The sequence below is a fragment of the Zootoca vivipara genome, chromosome 2, assembly GCF_963506605.1.
Source record: "Zootoca vivipara chromosome 2, rZooViv1.1, whole genome shotgun sequence".
NCBI lineage: Eukaryota > Metazoa > Chordata > Lepidosauria > Squamata > Lacertidae > Zootoca > Zootoca vivipara.
This window is the reverse complement of record NC_083277.1, coordinates 36287715-36304591: the sequence shown is the minus strand read 5'-3', so window position 1 is coordinate 36304591 and position 16877 is coordinate 36287715. Positions and strand designations below refer to the sequence as shown.

The 16877-nt window shown below is 45.7% G+C and overlaps 1 protein-coding gene and 1 long non-coding RNA gene across 3 annotated transcripts in view; one reads left to right on the top strand and one right to left on the bottom strand.

The window, feature by feature from the left end:
- Window positions 1–6201, top strand: part of SRGAP3 (SLIT-ROBO Rho GTPase activating protein 3) — a 175420-nt gene extending 169219 nt beyond the window's left edge. For both annotated transcript variants that reach the window (XM_035106571.2, XM_035106570.2), the window contains exon 22: window positions 4577–6201. In XM_035106571.2, coding sequence (XP_034962462.1) covers window positions 4577–4993 — 417 coding nt within the window. In that variant the 3' untranslated portion in view covers window positions 4994–6201. The remainder of the gene's footprint in view (window positions 1–4576) is intronic.
- A 6175-nt stretch (window positions 6202–12376) lies between these two features.
- LOC132591701 (uncharacterized) lies at window positions 12377–15973 on the bottom strand. The gene is made up of 2 exons (XR_009557094.1): window positions 15830–15973; window positions 12377–12871 (listed from the first exon to the last, which is right to left on the bottom strand). It is a non-coding gene; the product is annotated as an uncharacterized LOC132591701 (long non-coding RNA).
- Window positions 15974–16877: the final 904 nt, after the last annotated feature.

The following is a 16877-nucleotide window of genomic DNA, read 5'->3' as shown; positions in this document are numbered from 1 at the left end:
ATTTTTATTCTTCCTTTTTCGTTTAGTGTTTAATTTGCACAGCATTAAACCAAATAGAAAGGGACGCGGGTGGCGCTGTGGTCTAAACCACAGAGCCTAGGGCTTGCCGATCAGAAGGTTAGTAGTTCGAATCCCCGCAACGGGGTGAGCTCCCATTGCTCGGTCCCTGCTCCTGCCAACCTAGCAGCTTGAAAGCACGTCAAAGTGCAAGTAGATAAATAGGTACTGCTCTGGCAAGAATGTAAACAGTGTTTCCATGCGCTGCTCTGGTTCGCCAGAAGCAGCTTAGTCATGCTGGCCACATGACCCGGAAGCTGTACGCCGGCTCCCTCGGCCTATAGAGCGAGTTGATTGCTGCAACCCCAGAGTTGTCCGCGACTTGACCTAACGGTCAAGGGTCCCTTTACCTTTACCTTTAAACCAAATAGAATGGCATTACTTCTTTGCCTAGCAGTACAGGCGCTCTTTGTCTTATGCTATTAGAATGAATTGGTGTTTCTGTGGGCCATTACTCCTAATCTGGGCGAGCACAGAGGCCAGCAGAGATGGAACTGCCAACAGAGCACCTGAAAACTTCTGTAGGCAGTTGATGGTTATCTAGAAGAAAGAAAAAACCTTCCTTAATAATAGACAGAGCAGCCTATTATCTTTGTCCTAAAAACAAAATATGGTGGCATGATCTCCAGGCCACAAATTCTGTTTCTAGACTATTTTCTTAAAATATCTTCTTCTTCTTTTAACCAGCAGAGAAGAAATGCAAGTAAAGAGAAAAGAGCACAAAGAAAATGCTAGTGAAGTCAGAGCAAGTGGCAACACTAAGAGAGAAATGCCTCTATGTTTTATCAAAGCACCTTTTCACATTGGCAAGAAATGTGGCAAATTGCTAATTGTTTGTTCAAGGGGACTTAAAAGAGTCCTGGATAGCCAAGGAGGCTTATTTAAAATTCAGATTGGACTATATTACTTGATCTTCAAATTAAATGAAAGAATGAACCATGATAATCAAATGAGTACTCCTCAGCAAATAAGCTGGCAGTGGTGTGATTTGGCATTATATGCCCTTTACAGCACTGATGCTTCCATTCCAAACACACTGGAAATACGTCCCATTGAACTCTGGAGTAGAGTTCTGAGTAGACAGCCTCACAAGCACATCTTGTGTACATTTTCAAATCCAAGTTCTGCAAAGATCCTTTCTCAAAACCTATGTGGCACCCAGGGCTGTCTTATTTTGGCATTATTATTTTTTTGCAAATGAACATTATGGAACTTGGAATTCATATGGGTTTCATTGAAGTATAATAGCTGGAGGGGATTTCAAAGAAAGGCACTACTTCTTTCCAATCACCCTCTGTTTCCATCCTAGAGTAAATATATATGACTGTTCGCTTCTGTTTCTACATAAAATGACAATGTTTATTGCCATTGCCATACATACATATGCTAATTTTGCTGTCAGTGATGCAATCCAAAAATCAAGGTGCCCCCCCCCCACGATAGTACATGGGTCAGTTTTATCGGTTGAAGCTGCTAAAATGCATTATTCATACGTAGCTGTCAAAAGTTATGTGTCGAGGCTGAGCCTGTCTTTTTGACCAAATGTATATTTCACATTGTTTTTCTACTAGATGGGCCTGAAAGAAGCCATTTATTTGCTGAGTGCTGAGCAGATTGCTCAAGTACCAATGTCAGGGGTTAGGTAAAGGGGGTGGGCAATACAACACTTTCTTCTTATAACAACATCATTTTAATTGTAATCACATTATTTTTCTTAAATGGTCTAATAGTTGCTATGACGATGGAAAGAATAATTAGTGCAATTTTTTCTTTCATTTTTACTCTGGTCTGTAAAAGCACTAGCTTATTGAGAATTGGAATTGTTTTGTGCTCCTTCTACTGTCAACATGATCAGAATAGGGTTTGCATCATATATCTGTGATGCCTCCAGTGTAGGGGGAATTATTTTAACAAAAGTGCTATTTTTTATTTTAAAAAAACCTACGTTCAAGAGGCTTATAACTGTGGAGTTTTTAAGTTAAAGGATACAGTAATATTATTGTTTTACTGAACTAGATTCAGTTAAAAATGAATAGTTTCTTGGATCAGTATTGATACCACCTTCCACCCACAATAATCTTGAGTGGTATCTTGCAGATCCCTAATGCCTTAAGGCACAATGCACCTCAGCCACTGCCTGGTGCGTCTTAAGAGAGGCCATTGCCACATCCATAGTCCATGACTATGCAGAATGCCGCGGCGTGCAGAATGCCGCGGGTGCAGAATGCCGCGGCGAGGCTCCTTACAGGGTCCCGGCCACGGGATCACATTCATCCAGTGCTTTACCAGCTGCACTGGCTCCCGGTGGAGTACAGGATCAGGTTTAAGGTGCTGGTTTTGACCTTTAAAGCCCTATGCGACTTGGGACCCTCGTACCTACGGGACCGCCTCTCCTGGTATGCCCCGCGGAGGACCTTAAGGTCCACAAACAATAATATTCTGGAGATCCCGAGTCATAAGATGGCTAGATTGGCCTCTACTAGAGCCAGGGCCTTTTCAGTACTGGCCCCAACCTGGTGGAACGCTCTTTCCCAGGAGACCAGGGCCCTGCGGGATTTGTCATCTTTCCGCAGGGCCTGCAAGACAGAGCTGTTCCGCCTGGCCTTTGGGTTAGACTCAGCCTGACCCCTGTGTTTTTCTCCCTCATGGCTTGGATTTATGGCCTACTTGAAATGAGGCTGCACTTTAAATTTTAATACTGTATTTTAATCTGTATTTTAACTAATTGTTTTTATGTTTTATTGTGGTTCTGTTGGTGTCAGCCACTTATGGCCTACTTGAAATGAGGCTGCACTTTAAATTTTAATACTGTATTTTAATCTGTATTTTAATTAATTGTTTTTATGTTTTATTGTGGTTCTGTTGGTGTCAGCCGCCCTGAGCCCGGTTTTTGACTGGGGAGGGCGGGGTATAAATAAAAATTTATTATTATTATTATTATTATTATTATTATTATGAAAGATGGTAGGCAATTTGCGGTACCAGCCTGGAGCTGTCACAGTGCCATCCTGTGACAGCGGTGGGGCAAGCTCAGGTTCCAACTTGGGCTCAGCCCTTCCCCTGGCATGCCCTGTTTCAGGGGTTTCAAGTGGTAACACTTCCTGCTCACCTACCTGCACATTTCAACAGGCAGGACCAGGGACCTCTTCACCACACTTCACAAGCAAAGACTGTTGGTGGAGGGATACCTTTTTCCAACCTGACCTGCCCCCATCAAGCCAGCACAAAGGACGTTCAGATTGAGTCGAAAAGTGCACGAGGACAGGCACAAACTCTTATGGAGGTTTGAATAAAAAAACAATACTGAATAGGAGGGACACCCTCCTCTTAGCATAGCTGAGCATAGCTGCTGTGTTTCTAAGTTATAATTTACAGATTTTTTATACGGTACTCTGTTTAGCCTTTGACATGCAGTGTTTCATTTCCCCCATTTCAGTTTAATTGGGCTCTAATTTTGGCTGCAATGGCCTTCTAGTGAAACCTTCATGTCAGCTTATTACCCTTAAATGCATAGGAGGGTAGATGTCTTCCATCCAAAAAGGATACACTAACAGATTTCTTGGTAAATAGTAAATGACTCTGATGGATGACGCTACTCCCACTCGTTAGTATAGTGGGAAAAAGAGTTCTTGGCAGCCAGATGCCATCATCTGAGCAGAAACATGAAGGTGACCAACCAGTATAGTTGTACCATACAGAAACGGGAAGAGGACTTTGTCCTGCTGAATTGCATGGAAGAGCATTGGAGAATTAACAACCATAACTGAAAACACGGTTGGGAGAACTCACTTCATGTTGAAATCAAGAATACAACCTTCAGTTGCATTAATCATGCTGTGTTTCTATTTTGATATGTTTTTAATAATGTTGGAAGCTGAAAGGCAGACTATACATACTTTTAATTAACAAATAGCCCTGGAGAATTGGGCCTGTTAAACTTCCATTTGACCAGGACAACATGGGGTTTATTTTCATCTGAAAATACTGTAACTCCTAATCAAGAAACTTCCTCACATTGTCCTGAGAGCTGTTGAGGTTCAGCAATTTTGAGGGTTATTTGCAGTCCAGAGAGTTGCTCACTGGTTCAACATCTTACAGTAGAGCAGGGAAATCTTTGCCCCCCCCCCCCGAATGTTGCTGGTCTAACTCCCATCAGCCCCAGCCAGCATGGCCAAGGGTCAGGATGATGGGAGATGTAGTCCAACAACATCTGGAGGGCCACTACTACTGCAGTACAACATTGGGAAAGTGAAATGGTCTGATGTTATTCTGCAGCTCTTGCGCAAATGTAAACATGAGAACTGTTTAAGAACCTACCTAAAACAGTACTGAAAAGACTTCCACCATCACATGTGGGGAAATTCTACCAATTGGTCCATTTGTTGTTTTTGGAATCCAGCCCCCTGAATAATGCAAGCAAAGAAGTGACCATGAGAAACAAGTAATGGACAGGTTTAAATAATTTAATGCAAGAATGATAACAGTTTAACCCCTCTGCTTCTGTTTGTTGTGTTTACAGGACATTGAGAAGACTATGAGCACAGCATTGAATGAGCTGCGTGAGCTTGAAAGGCAAAATACTGTGAAACAAGCCCCTGACGTTGTCCTGGACACCCTTGAACCAATGAAGAACCCTCAGATAGGTTCTGTCAACTCTGAACCTGCCAGCCCCCTTCACACCATCATGATCAGAGATCCTGATGCTGCCATGAGGCGTAGCAGCAGCTCAACCACAGAGATGATGACTACTTTTAAGCCCGCCCTCTCAGCCCGGCTTGCCGGAGCTCAGCTTAGGCCCCCACCCATGAGACCCATCCGGCCAGTTGTCCAGCATCGATCAAGTAGCAGTAGTAGCTCAGGAATGGGTAGTCCTGCAGTGACACCCACAGAGAAGATCTTCCCAAATAGCTCCTCAGATAAATCTGGCACCATGTAGCTAGCGCCATCCCGAGGGAATCTCTGGTGGAAAAAATGGGTAACCACCCTGATTTTCATTTCCTGTATGATTGTACAAAACGATGTCATTTACTGAAAGGAAAAGGCAGTGAAAACGACTCTTGGAAAAACAATGGCACTGAGGACAGTAGATGTGGCTTAAGGATTTCATGATATTTTACACACATACTCATCAAAATTGCTGGAAATATTTGGTGTAGCCAAATAAGATGGCTATTTTATGTATTACCACTGGAACATTCTGGTCTGTGTAGAAGTATATATATATGACACTGTCCATAGCCCAGTAACATTTTAGTAGATTTACCTCAGAAACTCACCCCTAGACTTCTGCTGGAGAGCGATTTTGTGTGTGTGAGTGAGTGTGCATGTGTGTGTGGATTACACAGCAACCGTGCATTAAGCAATAGAAGATTGGTCAGTCCTTGAATTGAATATTCACACTGGCTTGGCTTGGCGTTAGAGTTGCAGCAAGCAAAAGGAAACACCATGGGGGTTTGGCTCAGCTGTTGTCCTGCAACTACAGAAGTGCATCTGATGGTGATGTTTACCCTGCTAGGTAGATGGATGGATCTGCAAGTTCATCTCTTAAAGACTGGTTCATTGAAACATGGAAGCTTGTGGTCATTTCCTGGTTGGAAGGAGTATACCACCTGTGGACGCAAAGAAATTAAAAGTAGTACACCTTCCCTTTGCGTGAAGGGGAAACCTAGGATTTTCTGTACGTACTTCATGTTGTAGCACAATGTTATGTGTGTACAAAAGAAACTCAACTCCTGCTGTCTTGAAGCTTTCAAAACAGAAAAGGACTCTGAAGTAACCTGTGGTTGATAACAATAAATAAATAGGCTAACTTATATAGTGTTTGAAATACATTTTATTCCCCCATCCTAATGATTCCTTTGGAGAAAATCTGGATTAAAACAGGCAAGGAAGATTTTGGTAAAATCACATTCCCTTTAAAATGACTCGGCAGCACAAGAGGGTCTTGACTCAAACTGTGTCCCCTTGCATGAATAGCATGAGCCATATTTGACCATGTCAGATATATAACTGATCTGATGAGGTGACAATTTGCACTTTCTGTACTGTACTATATCACAATATACAGCCGTTTGGAGTTTATGAAAACAAAGTTATATTTCTTTCTAAAATTTAACCTAGGGGGGGGGGGAAATGCAGCGAGAGCTCGGGGTTGCATGATAGCTAAAACTTTCCCCTCTTTACTGAACTCAAGACTGCCCCTTGCCTGTTTTAGTCTGCTTATATAATGGTGTACCTGCTTAAATGATGAAAAGTAACTGCTACGATGTAACTTTTTTTTAAAGGCTAAATTTTAGTTGAGACCCAGTGATACCCAATCTTTGCACTTAGTAGATATAATTCAGTGTAACAAAAATGCATCAGTAAAAATGAAAACAACCTCCCCGTCCCTAAAACAGTCCTGACCTTCCCATGTATAGTGTGAAGGGAAAATAATGTATGTAGTTTATTCTATTATTGTTCCTTAATATAATATTACAAAGAGAAATTGTGTTTACCTACATGTCTGCCAATATTGTAGGCATTTGTAATTGCCACAATTAGTTAATATAGGAATGTTGTTTTTTCATTCATCAAATTATTTTTATCTCTCCCACACACCCCCTCCCATGCCTTTCCAACTTTAGAGTAACCCAAAGGTCATTATGACAGCAGATGTTAAGTTTGCTGCAGTAAAGAGCAAGTAAGTGAAGTCTTAGGCATTGAGATGGGGGTGGAGGAAAAATCATTTGTCAAACTATTTTATCTCCATTGCCAGTTACGTTTTCCCCACTTTAGCTCATGGGGAACAGTTGCTTTAGCAGGTTTTTTTTAAAAGCATACTTTTGAAAGTGACTTGAGAACAAAACCATGACTTTATTTGAGGGTTTACTTTGATACACTTCCAGTGTCTTTTAAAAAAATAAATTATTATTTTTTGCATCTTCATCTGTTGGTGGGGTTGTGTTTTTTTTAAAAAAAATCTTTAAGTGCCTTTTGAGCACCAGAACAAATGCTTGGATTAAATGTGTTTGGGAGCTAGACATATCAAGATATCTCTTGTACAGTTAATGTTATACTGTGGGTGCATTGCTTTAAAGTTTTCCCCTCCTCTTTCTGTTGTATGAACAAGAAATGTATTTGCATTTTTAAAGAGCTACCCACACAGTCGCATACAAACCGCAGTGTTTGTCAAATTGCAGGCAACCGCTAGGAATTGTAGAAGACCTTCTGCATTTGTGTGTAGTATAAAAATCCACAACATTAGCAAAATATGTTGTCGAATCATCAAATCTTGGGTAGAGTTTGCACATATCTACAAAGTTCAGTTTTGTAGGTTTTGGGCACAATAATCTACTGGCAATTTTTTTGTTTAGCAAAGTGCCATTTCCTGTGCGGTCTTGCACAAGAGAAATTCCTGGTAGATTTGTCTGTGTCCTCAGACACAACTGGATCTGGCTTGACCCAACACAGTAATTTCAAGGGACAATTGAAAATGCATTAAAGTAGTGAATATGAAGTGCATGGGCTGGATATTGTAAATCATTTGGGCGGGGGGCAGGAAATTGAAGCAAATTTGCCTCTTGCTCACTATGCTAATTCTGTCTTGTTCATGCTGATGCGATTCCTGAATCAGTAATGGGAGCATCTGTGTTGAGTTGACCTGAGACCAATATCAGGGCATATATAATTTGGTGTGTGGTGCCAGAATGAAGGGGGTTGTAGTGTTGGTGGCTGACGAAAATACCAGATGCAGCCTGTAAATAAAAAAAAATTAAAAATTCTCAACTTCAAAATGTTCCTAACAATGAAAACACTTCATTTTTCTTTACTGGCCTCTGGGCAAATAATGGGAGAGTGTCTCGATGCCACAGTACTGATGGCCACTGCACGCTACGATGGAGGAGGAAGGGTTTTCTCCAATGCAAAGCAAGTAAAATATCATAGAATTGACCTCTGATCCTCCCCATAAAATCGGAATGCTCTTCTTCAATCACAGCTACTTTAGCTTGCACCCAGAGATGGCTGACTGTAGATGTTGTAGCCTCTTCTCTTCTTCGACCCCTTGTAACTTGGTGGCAGTATTCATTTTATTCAAGTGATGCGTGTTAACGGTGCTGACTTAAAAGCAATTGCACCCACCCTTATATTATTGCTGTACAGAAACTGTCATAAGCAAACAATGTAAATGTTTAAGACCTTTTAATGATAATAAAGACCATGCACTTTTCTTCCCTCTTTGACTAAACAATACAGTACCGGATAGGTTTTTTTTTCTGTTTGTAAATCCTGGACTATATAATTTCCTAGCAGTGCTGCAGTTTTCACAGTATGGCAATAGGCCTTCTGAATCCAATTTGCTTCTGAGTGGCTGCTTTTTGTTCTTGCCAGAAAACCTTAGGAAACTGCTGGTTGGCTGCCCTGTATAATGATTGTCGTCCCTCTTATGGATATTGTCTCTGTAATGTATGATAAAATGCCATTCAGTTAGAGTGTCTGATTGGATCCTATGTTATGTATGCTGATGATGCCATGTAGATCAAACCACTGGTTGGGTGTGGACTCATCCTGTTGAATAAACAGTTTACCTTTTCTCAAACGTTTTTCCAGTGATCATTTAACAGCCCACAATGCAGGTCGAGTATTTTATTTATTTTAGATCTTTATAAACAATTGACTCAATTACATGTAATAAAACCAAAAGTGGATAAAACAATTAGAGCGTCAAGAATGAAACTTGAAGCCTATATCACAGAAATGACCAGTTGGACACCAATAAGCTATAGCAGGAATGAGGACTCTTATTATCGTCCAGATGTTGATGGACTCCCCTTTGTCATCAGGCATATTTTTCAACTTGAAGAGGGTTCCACAAAATTGGACCCTTGGTACTTGACACAAAGCAACATGGATAGGCGCCATGGGTGATCATTAACTCCCTCAAAGTCCTTGGTATTTAAGCAGGGATATAAGGGATCAGGCAGTCCCAGAGGTATCCTGGACCCAAGTTGTTAAGGGCCTTATAAATTAATATGAGAACCTTGAACCTGGTCCCAGAAGCATATGGGCAGCCAGTGGAAGCTTATGAGCACCAGAGTTATCTAACCACATCAATAATCTAACCTACAGGGTGAAGTTTACATTTTATATCATTTATTTGTTTTAGTATTTTGAAGTTTGGTGCCTTAGCAAACAGACAATAGATAAATGCAGCTGATCAGTAATGTTCATGACTGCATATCTCATCAAACTGTGCTGCTTTGAGGCTGATGGAAACTGTAGTCCAAAATATCTGGCGGGCCGGGCAATAACCAGTACTGATGACAACTGCATCAAATGTTATGGAATGGCAGAGAAGTATTCTACTGTTATATACTTCAAGTGCACTGATTCACATTTCAACAATTAAAATTGGGCTGCAGAGCTTGCTTAATTGATTTATTAAACCATTTATGTTCCACACTCCCTGCTATTGGATTTCAGGGTAATGTACAACATGAAACACACCAGAACATCACTAACGTACCGCAAATATCAATGTATTTGAATAGGCAGGGGAACATTGTGTATCTCAATAGGGAGATAATCTGAATTAAAGTACAGGAGATGTAATTAAATTCATATGGGTGTGGTAGAGTCCGATTCTGCTACTCTGGGGTCAGGAGAATGTGAAGGATTTGTATAATAGAGGATTGTGTCAGGAGAGAACAGGAAGTCAGATTAGTGGCAAAAACTGCAAGCCTATACATGTTTTTTTCAGAAGCATGTCTCCCTCAGTTCTTTGAGGCCTTACCTTTCAATCATATGGAGCAGAACCCATTGGATGCAATAGAAAATACCGTACTACTGAATTATATAGGATTACACTGCAATAGTTGGAATTTGTCTGCTCTCCTTGCTTTTCTGGCATCATAATTGCGATCTTTCTAATCAGCTTTTCATAATTTAAATGAACAAGAGCCTTGCTTAGACTGCTTCTGCAGCATCCTTGCCTTTTTGCTTCCCCCTTATGCTTTTTTATGAGAGTTCCTAAATGGTTTTCTGCAGCGTATCTGGGCTATGATAAGAGGCTGACCCTCTTTCGGGCTAAATAGATTACATTTTTACATTCTCTCTCTCCAAGTACTTGAAGGCAGAAAGGCTTCTGGATGCACTGCTGATACAGGCCTCAAGCTCAAGTGGGTTTCATGGGTTTCTTTCATGCATACTGTTCAACTTAATTTGCCAAAGCAAAGGTACTCTCGTTGCAGTAAACAAAAGAAGAATTATGAACTGCATTCTGCTTGTGCTTTTATGAATGTAATTCATGGAACGCTAGCTTTCTTACAAAGTGCTTCGCTTTGATCTGCTGGTTTCTGTTTTTAAGAGTTTAAGAATTTCTGAAAATCTGTTTTGTGTGACCATTCAGTTTTGAGTGGGGCCACAGGTTCTTGAACTAGCTGGGAAATATTGTTTGTGTGTCGAGGCTTCCCAGAAAATTACCTTAAATAACTCACAACTGACAACAGAATTATGGTTTGGTTTTTGGCAAATAATTTAGGGCCACAACTTTATTAAATACACAATTTAATCCGAGTGTTGGCTTAGGCTTTTGGTTATTCACTCGTCCTTCCTAAAGAAGGACTATCCCCATCTGTCCATCCAGGACAGGACTCAATCAGCTGTCCCCTTAGGACAGGACTCACCTCATCTGCCCCACGTGGCAGGACTCACATCAGCTGTCACCATTGGACAGGACTCACCTCATCTGCCCACGTGGCAGGACTCACATCAGCTGTCACCATTGGACAGGACTCACCTCATCTGCCCACGTGGCAGGACTCACATCAGCTGTCACCATAGGACAGGACTCACCACTGTCCGCTTGGACAGTTCCTGCTCCGACTTCCGCATGGAAGTCAAGTAAACATACCTGGGAGTGAGGAGGTGGCTGCGCCCAGTCATTCCCTCCTCACCTTCACCAAGAATGTTCCTCAAGGCTCTTGCTCTTAAAATTGGGCCCACCATTCCCGCCAATGGCGGGATGGTAAGGACAAGAGTGTAAGCCCCGAGATTCCTTTAACGGAATACTTCTATATGGAGCAAACGGAGGTGAGGGTAGGCATCCGTGTGCCACCCCCTCTACCAACCGATTAACCAACCAAAAGCCTAACCGCCAACCTAACAAGTTGTGACAATTTGCTAGCGCAGTAGGCGAAAACCAAGAGGCACAGCCAATCAGCCAATTGGAAAAATTCCTACTGACCCCTGAATACAGGCGGCCCCGAAGGCAATAGCAATGTCGTGCTAACCTGCAAGAAAGAAAGGGCGGGTGGGAGGGGTTCAAACGCCAGGCAAAAATGTGACCAGAAAATGGTGGACGCAGCTTTAAGAGGGGCCCCACCAACCAATCAGATCCAAGGAATTTGCATACACACGCCCCCCATTACTCAGCATGAGCTGTGGCCTTACACAAACCAAACCCTAAGCTAAATTTCTTAACAGCCCTACCACAATCCGCTTTATATTATATGATATAAAGCGCTTTGTGTGTCGAGGCTTCCCAGAAAATTACCTTAAATAACTCACAACTGACAACAGAATTATGGTTTGGTTTTTGGCAAATAATTTAGGGCCACAACTTTATTAAATACACAATTTAATCCGAGTGTTGGCTTAGGCTTTTGGTTATTCACTCGTCCTTCCTAAAGAAGGACTATCCCCATCTGTCCATCCAGGACAGGACTCAATCAGCTGTCCCCTTAGGACAGGACTCACCTCATCTGCCCCACGTGGCAGGACTCACATCAGCTGTCACCATTGGACAGGACTCACCTCATCTGCCCACGTGGCAGGACTCACATCAGCTGTCACCATTGGACAGGACTCACCTCATCTGCCCACGTGGCAGGACTCACATCAGCTGTCACCATAGGACAGGACTCACCACTGTCCGCTTGGACAGTTCCTGCTCCGACTTCCGCATGGAAGTCAAGTAAACATACCTGGGAGTGAGGAGGTGGCTGCGCCCAGTCATTCCCTCCTCACCTTCACCAAGAATGTTCCTCAAGGCTCTTGCTCTTAAAATTGGGCCCACCATTCCCGCCAATGGCGGGATGGTAAGGACAAGAGTGTAAGCCCCGAGATTCCTTTAACGGAATACTTCTATATGGAGCAAACGGAGGTGAGGGTAGGCATCCGTGTGCCACCCCCTCTACCAACCGATTAACCAACCAAAAGCCTAACCGCCAATCAAGCCAGCCCTGGCTTGCCGCCAACACTCAGAGACCTAACCAACTTTTTAAACCCTCAGACACATCACGCAGCCAAATGTCATACCCATCAGGGGATAAGTGAACCCCATCATCCCGATATAAAAGCGGGGCTCTAACATTAATTGCGGGATGACGAATCAAACTCCCCCCGATTTCGTACACCCGTTTGGATGCTGCGCTGTTAACCCTCTTCCTAGCTCTTTCCCCAGCCAGAGGAGGAATATCACCCCGCCATTGCATCCTCTGCAACATTTGGGACCAAAAAACGACGGTATCAGGGAACCAAGTCCTTATCTCCAACAAATCTCGTAGGATAGCCAGGCGAAGAGATAACGGGTCCACAGCGGGGATGTCATTTTCTCCCAGCTGGATCACCAGGGCGGACGGGCACCCGAGCAAGAGGGCTTTGCGCCGCAGCAAAGGGAGAAGCTCCCCCCAGCGCATGCCCCTCTTGCCCATCCAGGTCACTTGGATGTTGGATGGAAGGCCAAGTCGAGGACCCAATGGCGTTTGGCCAGCGCGAAGGCCTGCCCAATGGACTATGGAATGTCCCACCATCCATATGTGCACGTCCGCGAGCCCTGGGAAAACATTGGAAAACAAACGACAAAGTTAGGAGCGCTTCCGAACATAAGATCTATACGCTGCAGATTTCCACCTGCCCAAATCCTTAATAGCATCAACCGAAAGACCCCAGTGGGCCGCCGTAGTGGCGGCCCCAATGCGAAAGGAATGAGGAGCGTAATTAGCGGCCACGCAACCGCATGCCGCTATCACCTTCCTCATAACTCTAGTAAATTGCAGCCTAGTCATCGGGTTACCATCCTGATGCACAAACAAGGGGCCCTCCCCAGCTGGCCTTTCCGCCAAGAATTTGGCTACGTCCTTAACCGGGCAGGGGCCCGTCTGCCCCGTAGCAGGCAGTCGCATTACTGCTCCTTTACCAGCCTGGTTGGTCTTGGAACTCCGAATCGTGATTAACAATTCCGTTGGCGACAGACGTATGTCCTGGAGTAGCAAACCCCCTGGCACCCCCTGACGCATCTGACCCCCTACAATTTCACCAATTCTCAAAGCGCCAAAAAAGGCCACTGAGAAGGCGGCCGAAAACAAACGGGCCTCATATTTAGACCAACACACCACCCTAAGCTTCAATCTCATTTTAGTGAGAAGATCAAAAGAAATCGGGTTCCTGGTAGGGGAACGGGGAGGACAAGGCCTACCCCATCCCTCCATGGCCTTACGCACCACAAATTTGGCGCAAGGGTCCCTATTAAAAAACAATTTCGAGAAAAATGAAATGGCCGCAGACTGGAGCTTTATGGTCCTGGCAGCCCTTCCCAGGTGAAACAGGTGTGCCAAATATTGAAGCACCTGGGAAGAAGAGGGGCGGGCCGCTCCCTCCACCGCGAGCGACTGACTGCGAAAAGTTAAAAAGTCAGTCCAAGCTTTTTGATAAGCCCGCAGGGTAGAGGGGGAAACAGAAGCAGCTACTCCCTGCAAGACTAGCAGCTGCCAAGGTTCCAAAGACGATCCGGGAAAATCTCCGGCTGATGTTGTGCGTCTGGAACCAGGGACCTGAAGCGCTCCATCTGAAATCGTGACAAAGCGTCAGCTATATCGTTGGCCACGCCCGGGACAAAACGCGCAGAGAAAATAATGTTAAAACGCAGGCACTGCAGCACGAATGCCCGCAGCAGAGCCGATACCCGAGTTGACTTAGAAGATTGTTTCGCAAGGACAGTCACCACAGCCTGGTTATCTGACCAAAAGCATACGCGGCGGTCCTTGAAGTCGTCAACCCAAATATGGACTGCAACTGCTATAGGAAAGAACTCAAGAAAAGTTAAATCCCGCGTGATTTCAGTGTCCCGCCAAGCAGGGGGCCATCTTTGTGCGCACCACCTGCCATTCCAAAACAAACCAAATCCCAGGGAACCCGCCGCATCGGAGTGCACTTGGAAATCGTTGTGCAGGTTTAAAACATCCTGCCACAAGGATACCCCATTGTATTCCTCCAGGAATACCAGCCACATCCTCATGTCAGCCTTCTCACCCTGCGATAAGCGCTCGAAGGCCGCACAGGCTACGGAGCAGCCCATTGGCATGGCCTTATCAAAATAATAGGCGCCTTCAAACTGAAAGCCCAGCAACCAAAAATCATGCGGATGAATTGGTAATAATCGGAAAGCCGATTCGATATCACATTTTGCCAACAAGGCCCCCGGCCCAAACTTTCTGATCATTTTAATTGCCTGGTCGAGAGAAGCGTATTTGACCGTACAAAGCTCCGGAGGGATCACGTCGTTCACGGACGTGTCCCTAGGGTGAGACAAATTATGAATGAGCCGAAACTCACCCGGAGCCTTCTTGGGGACGATTCCCAAGGGAGAGAGGTGCAGATTGGGAAAAGGCGGAGACGCAAAAGGACCAGCCATGCGCTGGAGGGCTATTTCTTTATTAACCTTCCGCCTTGCGACCTCGTGCATCTCTCTCACCGACTTCTGATTCCTAGGATTCCTAGCCAGGGGAACCGAAGCTATCGGAATCCGGAACCCGAAGGAGAAACCATCCCGAAGATATGCAGCCGCCTCAATATTGGGATAGGAGGCTAACCAATGTTTAAGGGCCGGTAACTTAATGGGAGAAAAAGCTAACTGAAGCAATTCACTTTGATGTGGAAGCTGCGGGGGGAGCGGGGAGGGCAGGGGCGGAACCCCTTGGCGCCTGCCTGAATCCTCCCCGACCCCCACGAAAGGGCCGCCGGCCCGCATAGCAGTTAACAGCCGGGTGGCTACCGCCACACCGGTCACAAGTGTGCGCATAAATACACCGCGGGCGCTGACACAGTCCTTTATTGAAATCCCAGCAGCGCAATTTAGGTGCCGCCTTAAAAGGCTGGGTCTCAGCCCTTTGCTGCTCGGCGGGTTTCCGTGAAACCGACGGAGCCACATACGTGGTCCAAAGGTCCAAGTCTTTCCTGTCAAAGCGGGCGGTGTCAATTTTTGACGCCCGCCTGCGAAATCTTTCATCATAAGCAATTGCGGCCGCTTCCCCTGCCATGTTATATGCTGACCTTACGATGGACTGGTACACGATAAGGTGTAGAGCCCTGCGGGGATATGCCGCTACTACTACCCCGGAAAAAACTTGATAACAATCGAGCCAACGCTCGAAAGTCCGCTCCACCTTTCTCCCCCTGCCTTTCTTCTTAGTACCAACGAGGGCGTTTTCTTGCTCAGGGACCACCTCCTCTGGTGGAGCTAAATCAAAAATGTCTACCTATTTACCATCCAATATCCTAGACCTCAATTTAGAGGACAAGTGACTGCCCGGAATAATATCCCTAGTACTGTTGGTGGAAACCGTGGTTTCCGGGACCAACTCTCCGTCGAGACATTCTTGAACAGCTCCATAACGAGCACGATGCGAATTCGCTCGACGAGCCCAGGCCCAACGAGGAAGGCCAGAATCCACTTCCCCGTAAGCCCAGTACAACCCCATAGAGTGATCAGAACCCTCGGAGCTAGAGGACGAACCTGAGGTGGTCGAAGCCGAGGTATCGTCCTTGCGCCTCTTTGCCCGCCTCCTGGAACGACTTTTGTGACGACGTTTTCCGCCACTCGACGCTCTAGCCGGCACTGGGAGGGCTTCCTCGCCGGATGCCGACGAAAGCCCCTCGCGCCGCGAGGCGACGGCAAGAGTCTGGGATGGAGCAACGGGCGAAACAACAACATTAGAGGAGGCCCCCGTCCGCCCCCCCCTGCCCTTGCCCACTTACTCTGCCCTTAGCCTGCCTCGCCCTCCTGGTGCGCCGAGGCTGCTTCCCCTCACTTCGTCGTTTGACGGGAGGGGGCGCCGGCACCACCATAGGAGTGGAAGAGGCATTCGGCATCAGAACACCAGAAGGCCCCACGAAGTCGTCATCCGACGAGTCAACTGGCCCAGACGTGGTGGTCTCAGGCAGTCCCAGAATGGTCGCCATGGGGGACAGAGGCTGCGACGCCGCCACCGTAGCTTGCCCAGGGTCCAGGGATACACCTGCAGAGGTAGAGGGGGCAGAAAGAGGGTCTGGGCCTTGCCGGTCTGGAGGCATGGCCGTAGTCGCCGCCTCCCGCCCTGCTTCCAGAGGTAAACCAGCAGAGGTCGAGGCGGCAGGATGAGAGGCCGGGTTCTGTAATAAGGCATCAAGCCCAGATCCAAGCTGGGCCAGGGCCTGTGGGTCACCAGCAATGCTAGCGATGAATGCTTCCACGCGACCCGCTGCCTGCGAGGCTGGCGAACGCAGCTTCTGCGAAGCGCCCTTAATGACCCTCTTAGATTTCCCTGAAGTGGATGGGTGGGCCGCCATCCTGAACTATTAACTACTTGGAATAACAAGCAAACACACGTGGAATCACACAGGGGTGCGTATTACCACTTTAACCACTAGGCGGCGTCACCCCACCCCTCAAATATTGGAGCCTTCCCAACCAATCTGCAAAACTAACTGCAAAATATTTGGGGACACCCAGGCCTCTGAAAGGCCCCAGGGAAATCAGTTAGACTTGTATTGCAGGCTGGTGTAGGCCGGACCCCGGCACACGC